Source organism: Primulina eburnea, chromosome 11 (assembly GCF_022965805.1).
Source record: "Primulina eburnea isolate SZY01 chromosome 11, ASM2296580v1, whole genome shotgun sequence".
Lineage (NCBI taxonomy): Eukaryota > Viridiplantae > Streptophyta > Magnoliopsida > Lamiales > Gesneriaceae > Primulina > Primulina eburnea.
In genome coordinates this window covers 9536735-9545254 of record NC_133111.1, presented here as the reverse complement: position 1 = coordinate 9545254, position 8520 = coordinate 9536735, and the positions used below count along the sequence as shown (strand labels likewise).

The 8520-nt window shown below is 37.6% G+C and overlaps 2 protein-coding genes across 2 annotated transcripts; both read right to left on the bottom strand.

Annotated features, from left to right (window-relative positions):
- Nucleotides 1-2762: 2762 nt before the first annotated feature.
- LOC140805369 (uncharacterized) lies at nucleotides 2763-3191 on the bottom strand. Its single transcript, XM_073161641.1, has one exon. The coding sequence runs from the start codon at nucleotides 3189-3191 to the stop codon at nucleotides 2763-2765; it is 429 nt and encodes a 142-aa protein (XP_073017742.1).
- A 182-nt stretch (nucleotides 3192-3373) lies between these two features.
- On the bottom strand, nucleotides 3374-3904 carry LOC140805368 (uncharacterized). The gene is made up of 2 exons (XM_073161640.1): nucleotides 3824-3904; nucleotides 3374-3757 (listed from the first exon to the last, which is right to left on the bottom strand). The coding sequence occupies exons 1-2, from the start codon at nucleotides 3902-3904 to the stop codon at nucleotides 3374-3376; spliced, it is 465 nt and encodes a 154-aa protein (XP_073017741.1).
- Nucleotides 3905-8520: the final 4616 nt, after the last annotated feature.

Below are 8520 nucleotides of genomic sequence, written 5' to 3'. Positions count from 1 at the left end.
AATGTTGTTCGGACGGTCCGAAATTGTGCAATTCAGAAGCAAAATAGAAGCTGTTCGGAAGCTGCGAGGAGAGCGTTCGGACGTTCCGAAGACGTGATCGGACGTTCCGAACACAAGCAATCAAATCACTTCAATGCGGAGACAAATTGATATGACTGATTGATCGAGTAAGATTTCGGACGCTACGAAGACATGATCGGACGTTACGAAGTGTTGAAGATTTCAAATCTCAGGAAACGCGGGAAAGTTCGGACGGTACGAACTTGAGTTCGGACCTTCCGAAGTTGTTCATCACTGTCTGAAAGAACTGTTCGGAAGCAACGAAGTATGATCGGTCCCTCCGAAGCATATGTTCGGACCCTACGAAGTCATGAACGGACGATCCGAAGTCATCCCAGATTTACGCAAATTGATTTCAATCAGATCGGACGTTCCGAAGCATAAACAGAAGATCCGAACCTTGGCGTCCAAGTCTAGTATAAATAGGCCTTTGAGGATGCATTTTCAATCATTCGATCCCACTCCACTCTCTTGTCTCTTACAAAGCTTTCTACTATCTCTTGTGTGCGTTGATTAAAAGAGTTGTAATATCAAAAGAGTTGTAGAAAAAGAGTGAAAGTAATACTCTCGAGTGGGTTGTAAAGTTCGTGGCTATCCTTGGAGCCCTCAAGGCCAAGTAGACGCATCGAGGCGTGGTTGTAAAAGCTAGCTTGGAGCTCCTAAAGCCAAGTCGATATAGTGATACCTCGATCCTCATCGAGAAGGGGAGACGTAGACGATTCTTCGTCGAACTTCCATAAACATCTCTATCCCTCTTTACTTTACGCATTTACTTTACTACGCATTTATTTTACGCACTTACTTTACGCATTCACTTTATTTGTGATTGTCCCTCAAGTCTTCCGCTTGCAATTTTTGCAAACTCGTTTTAAAAACGCTAAAGGGCCTAAAAGAACCTATTCACCCCCCCTTTAGGTTCTTCAGGCCTCATGCCTCATGGATTTATAAATTATCGGGGCCTCATGTCTCCCGGATTTAATAGAGAACTGGGGCCTCATGCCTCCTCGTTTAATAAATTATCGGGGCCTCATGCCTCTCGGGTTTGATAGAGTATCAGGGCCTCATGCCTCCCGGTTTAATAGAGTAATGGGGCCTCATACCTTCCGTGTTTAATAAATTATAATGATTTGCACATTTTTAGGAATAATATATTTGTTAATATTCCAGATAACAAGTACAATTTTAAGCATAATATTTCTTCAAATAAAAAGCATTCTAGGGCCCTTTCAAATATCGACCCTGGTATCTTCTAAATTCAATGCTCATGAATTGAGTCTTCTTATTACTTTGTAAGGCCCTTCCCACGAGCTTCTAATTTCTCTACTTCTCCAACCGGGTTATATTTCTTTAGAACCAGGCACAACAAGAAAAATACAAATCAACAACACTCATATGACAACGGTTTTTATTAAAACTGTTGTGTTTTTTCTTTTAACAACGGTTTTAACAAAAACCGTTGTCGTAGCCTAAAAATACCCTCTCATAGACAACGGTTTTTTACGATTTTAACAACCGTTGTCTATGAGCGTTTTTTTAGGCTACAACAACGAATTTAAAAACCTTCGTCTTTCAGATGGTTTTTTTGGGCTACAACAACGTTTTTTCAAAAACCGTTGTCTATAAAAGATTCTGTCAAGGGTCAAAGACAACGGTTTGTGTAAACCGTTGTCTTTCATATGGTTTTTTTTAACTACGACAACGGTTTTTTAAAACGTTGTCGTTTTTTAGTGTATTATTTGGTTAACGACAACGGTTTTTGAAAAAAAAGTTATCGTAGTTTGTAATTGTTTTTTAAAAAATCGATTAATATTTAGCGACAATTTTTCTTAAACCGTCGCTAAATTTAAATTAGCAATGGTGCACAAAACCGTCGTATTTTAAATTCGTGACGTTTTAATAAAAACCCGTCGCTTCATTTAGCGACAGTTTCAGTAAAACTGTCGCAATTTTAAATTAGCGATGAAACAACCCTCGCTAAGTTAATATTTGTGACGGTTGTTTAAAAACCATCACTAATAGCGACAGTTGGGATTAACCGTAGTTAATAGCGACGCTTTATACAAAAACTGTCGCAAATTGTCTATAAATATGTGCATCCTAATTATCTTCCCACACCAAATTCTTTTCTCTTCCACGATTTTCATTTCACTTCAATTTTAAGTGTTAAAGATTATAAATATTATTAATTTAGTAAGATTGTAAGGTTTTTTGTTAGGCTTATTAAATTATAACAGTAATTTTTTTTTATTTTACGAAAATAATAGCAATGAAAATCATATGAAAAACCGTTGCTAATTAGCGATGGAAACCATGTTAAAAACCGTCGCTAGTTAGCGACAGAAATCATATGCAAAACCGTCGCTATAGCGACGGTTTTTTTTTAGAAAAAACCGTCGAAAAATTTAGTTTTACAACGATTTTTCAATGCTACGACAACAGTTTTTCATAGTCGTCTTTAAACGTATACGACAACGATTTTTTCACCGTTGTCTTTGAGCGTATCCTTTAACCACGAGGCCTTTAATAACGGTTTTACAAGAGCTACGACAACGGTTTTTCACCTTCGTCTTTGACGTCTACGACAACGGTTTTTCACCGTTGTCTTTGAGCGCACCATTTAACCATAGGGACTTTAATAACGATTTTATTTGACCTACGACAACGGTTTTTAACCTTTGTTCTTTTTTTGGTAGTGAGATCTCCTATTTGAAATTCTCGGGGTTAGACTTTCTGATTATAAGTTCGCATGACCCGTCTTCGTAAGCTTCCATTCGAATGTCTGCTCTTTCTCTTTTTTCTTCTATAAAATCTAGTTCCTGGGCCCGAGCTTCATTATATCCTTCCGGGTAGCTTTGAACCCTAGCAGATGTTTGACCGATCTCTACTGGTAACACTGCCTCAGATCTATAAACCAGGCTGTAAGGGGTTTCTTTAGTGGCAGTCCGAGTAGTGGTTCGATAGGCCTTGAGAACACTGTGTACTTCTTCCACCCAATCTTTCCCTATGGCTTTCAATCTAGCCTTCAGAGCTTGCACAACTACTCTGTTAATGACCTCTGTCTGTCCATTGGCTTGTGGGTAGGCTATCGAGGTGAATGACTGAGTAATCTTTATCTTTTTGCGCCAGGCCATGATTTTTCGCCCTTGGGATTGTCAGCCATTATCTGATATCAACTTCCTTGGTAGCCCGATCTACAAACTATTTTTTCCCATAAGAATTTTAATACCTATTCTTCAGTGATTTTGGCTAGGGGTTCAGCTTCCATCCATTTAAAAAAGTAGTCCACGGCTACTAGCAAGAATTTTTTCTGAGCTCAGTTTACTGGGAAAGGCCCCACAATATCCAGGCCCCATTGATCGAAAGGGCAGGATGCTCGAACTGTATGCAAAGGCGAAGCATGGATGTGACATAAATTACCATGACATTGACACCCTTCGCAAGACTGTACTATCTTTCGGGCTTCTGTACTCATAGTAGGCCACCAGTAGCCGGCTAATAGAGCTTTTCGGGTAAGTGCTTTCGCTCCCAGATGATCCATGCAGCATCCTTCATGAATTTCTTTCAACACATACTGGGTTTCTTCCCCGGCCAGACATTTGAGCAAGGGGCCGTGGAAAAATCGTCGGTATAACTCTCCATTCAAGACATTGAATCGAGAACACGGCTTCTTAACCTTCTGGGCTTGCTGAACATCTCCCTGCAATTGGCTTTTTGATATGAACTCGAGCAATCATGTTTTCCATGAATTTTCTTGGGAAGTTACCGGGCTGATATCTATGGTCGACACTAGCTTGGTATGATGAATGACATCTCTGCCACCTTCTCCTGTTATGGATGACGCCATTTGGCCAGTCCATCAGCTTCAACATTTTCTTCTATCAAGATTTGGTCTGCAATCCAACCAGTAAATTTTTTCGATATTTCTTGAATGCTTTTCAAATATTCCTTAAATCTTCCTTCTCGGACTTCATAAGTGCCTTTGAGCTGCTGAACGACCGGTTGAGAATCTAATTATAGGATGATTCGTGTGGCTTCATCTTCCCGGGCGGATTTCATCCCGATCACCATTGATTCATACTCGGCCTCATTATTTGAAGTCCGAAAATCCAACCTTACGGCCAATTTCACTTTCTATCATGTGGGGTAAAATAGGAAGACTCCTACTCCGCTTCCTTGTTTGCTGGCAGCGCCGTCAACAAACACCTTCCAGACTTCTTCTTGGCCGAATTGTACCATTTCAATTATGAAGTCTGACAAGGCTTGAGCTTTTTATGGCTGTTCTTGGACGATAAGTGATATCACATTCACCGAGCTCTATCGTCTATTTTATCAATCTCCTTGAGCCTAAAAATATTTTTGTCACGCCTCGAGACTGAGGTTAGTCGACACCGATGTTGTTTATCACCAAACACTTGATAACAACAAGCCTCGTAGTACAGTATAAACCAAACCAGATTATTTCTCACAATCAATCATAAAATAATCTTTACAACGTAACTAAAAATAAAGAAATATGTGGAAGCACTTACAACGAAAATTCAAATAAACTTAAAATGAACATGAACTTCATTAATTCTTTATTTTCGTCCATCAACAACCACAAAACTAGTCTTGGTCATGTTGCTCAATTTCTTCTTCTGACTTATCTGGGGAGAGTAGAGTAATGGGTGAGTGATATGATCATCACTCAATAATCAAAGACCGTTCAAGCACATACATAATAAATAAACATGATTTTCGAAAACAACATATCATATCATACATATCATAATTCACATAACATATCATCAGCATCAACACATATTTTGGCCTAGCACTAAGATTTTTCTACATTCAATGGTTTACTATCTAATTTTTACTCCTCTAATAGGACGACACCATATAACGGTTATAATCCTATGGTGTAAGGGTCGTGTAGAAACAGAACAACGGTTCTTGACCGAAATTTTCAAAATCGGAGGACGTATACTCAAATACATACTTTTAAAACAATCTCACTCACCTTAGATCTGGATGCTAAAAAAGTGAAGGATGATTTTTTTTTTTGCTATGAGATCCTCTTATTTATAGAGACTGAGTGCTATCCTGGTCCTGCATTATATTTGCGTTTAAATTTTTGAAATTAAATTTTGAATCTATGATAATTTATCATTCTTTATCTATCTCCTTAGATAAAATTTCGAAAATAATCCCTAGCTAGGCCTTGAATTTTGAATTCCATGTCTAATTTTTTCAACATCCGATAAATCTTTTATTCTGAATTGCAACTTAATTTATACTCTTAAACTTTCAAAAAGTTTCTATGTAATTTCGAATTTATTGATCATTTATCCTTAAGATAGGATTCCTGATTTTCTTGAAATCTTGTAAGAAAACTTTTGAATTTCTCATGCATGCATTTCTTTATTCTGTTGGCCTACCTCTATTTTCGATTTTATCCATATATATGCACAAAAGTTTCGAAAATTTAAGATTGCATTATCATTCAATTGATCTCTCTTTTTATCTTGATCCATGAATATATATATATTATCTCTAATTCTATTTTAAATTCTTGGATCTTGACATATTTATAATTGTCCTAAAAATAAAAATATATGCATAATATCATCTTAAACTTCGAATTCCCTAGATATTTTACACACGATTTAATTATCTCACACAACTTTTGATAATCTTGATAATTTTAAATAAAATAATAAGAGAAAATTCTTGGATAACCTAGAACAAATTTCAATTACAAAATAATTTAAAATTTGCGAGTTTTACAATTTTGATAGTCAAAAACGTAATTTCTTTGAAATTTTTTGACTTCCAAGATGTCTCGGTCCAAGAAAACGGTACCTCAACAATTGGTTCATCACCCAATCTTGAAGTACTTAAATTGAGAGATCATGCATGCATTGGGACAGAGCGAGAACCAAATGAAGGGGAATGTTGCGGACGTGAAACATTTGGTTCTTGAAGCACTGGAAAGCTGATTAGGAAAACTTTCCAAGCCTTGAGCGGAGGATGTGCTAGGAGTTGGTGGAGATACCATGTGGGATGGGAGAAAAGTCCCAACTCTTTCTGGATTGAGTTGTTTGTCTGTCAAGATTCTGTCTTGACTACCGGAGATGCGACAGAGCTTGGGAAACCATGTTTTTCAAGCTGTTCTCCATTCTTGATGGAAAGGCAAAACCGCAAAATGCCATTCTGCCTTTTTCGTCCAAAGGTAGAATTCTCCCTCGTTTCAGTGTGGTGAAAAAGATCAGTTAAAGTATATCGAGAACGAGAAAACCAACTTTGTTAAGTTCCTTTCCTTAAAACTCTTGATAAATAGCTCCCTTGATCTATAATAAACTTTGACCGATTTGAACGAAGATATTTTCGATTTCAGGTTTAATGGAATCAAGTTATTGGAGAATATAGAGATCGATCACCTTCATGTGAAAACACTGGTTGAAATACAATCTTTTTGCCTCTCCAAGCGATCCTTTTCAGATATCAAAATCCAATCTTTGCTGACTTTTAGGTTTGTTTCTCGTTATTGCAATGAGGATAATAGGAAATTGTGTAATGCCCGGAAATTTAATCCTAGTAATCTGTAATTAATGAATTATAATTTGATATGATTACGAGGGAATTAACAGAGACACGATTTGAGATAACATGTAAAAAAAAAAAGATGTATGTGCGAGGAAGAGCTCTCGCGCATATGCGCGACCAGCCGGGCGCATATGCGCGAAATATCCAGAAAGCCTCGCGCATATGCGCGACGTGTATCCGCGCATATGCAAGAGACAACCCGAGAGTTGTGAAGAATTCCTCGCGCATATGCGCGAGCTACCAAGGCCGAGACCAGTAGGTCTCGCGCATATACACCAGTGATGTCGCGCATATGCGCGAGACATGCAAAAGGAAAATTTGACGGGTGGCTTATTATGCAACATTGGTATATATATATATATATATATATATATATATATATATATATATATATATATATATACACACACACACAAAACGTTCGAAATTATTCAGAATCAGAAAAGAATCGAGGAAAGGTCTCTGTGAAGTTATAGAAAATCCTTACGCCTTTTGTGCAGAATCCGTCCGTCTGATTTTGAATCCGACTTCGGTACCGAGTTCCTAGCAACATAGGCTACAACTGGACGTAAGTTTTACTACGTTTTGACATGTCTTGAAATTATGATATTGTCAGAATTGAATGAAATTCATATATGATTCTGGACATGTTAGACATCATAGAATCGAAGTCAGATTTAGAAACGGACTGATTATGGAATTGTTATAAATTTTTAGGGTATATTGAGTTATACCGGACAAAATTGAATTACGATTGGATTACGGATTGTATTGGATATTGCTTATGGATTGTAACTGTTATCTGGTGATGTGATATTGACGGGAATATTGAAATTGTACCGTTATACCGTTGATTTTGAATTATTGATCAGATTGGTATCGATTTGAACGGTATATTGATATGATATCATTGATATTGCCATTGCCAGATTGAGGGATCGACAGGGTTTGAATTCCAGGCCAAAACTGCAAACGAAAGGTATAAGTCAATGTGTATTGGGAGATCGACTTGAGTCGGTTTAGACTTGAGTTTCCCTAAATCACATACTTTATTTTATTGCATTGATATTTGCATGTATTTGATTGATATACTTGTTTTCTTGATATATAGATAGCAGGTATCTGATTACTTGTTCTCTTGATATATAGACAGCAGGTATTAGTCGAGTAATCTTATGACAGAAGTGCCTAATAGTGGTGGGATCGCCACGGGCACATTGCACGATGTCATGAGATAGTGTATTGACGGTAGTGCCATAGTCTGTCACCGGATAATTGGCTATCGATGTGGATAGAATTATAGCTCCTTCTATTACTGGTGATCGGTACTGTATCGATGTGGATAGAATTATAACTTCTTCTATTACTGTTGATCGATGTCATATCGATGTGGATAGAATCGGAGTTTCTTCTAGTACTGGTGATCGATACTATACCGATGTGGATAGAAACAGAGCTTCTTCTATTACTGGTGATCGATATTATATCGACGTGGATATAACTGGAGTCTTTTCTATTACTGTTGGTTGATATGGAATGCCAATGTCTGGAAACCGGGATACCTAGGCTAGGACTGAGTCTAGTCTGAGTCGTGGAGTCACCAGCATTGTCGACAGTTTGATATTGATTATGTTTCAGCTTTTGATATATATTGCTGTTATCTGTCCATGCTTTTATGTTTATCATATGATTGCATGCTTCGTTGATTTATACTGGGATTATATTCTCACCGGAACTATCCGGCTGTTGTCTTGTTTGTATGTGTACTTGACAACAGGTGGGACAGGTTCAGGGTCCAGGAGATGAGGAGAGATCGTGATTAGAGTGGAGGCTCCGGACTTGGATTAGAGATAGGGTTTGGACACTTGACAT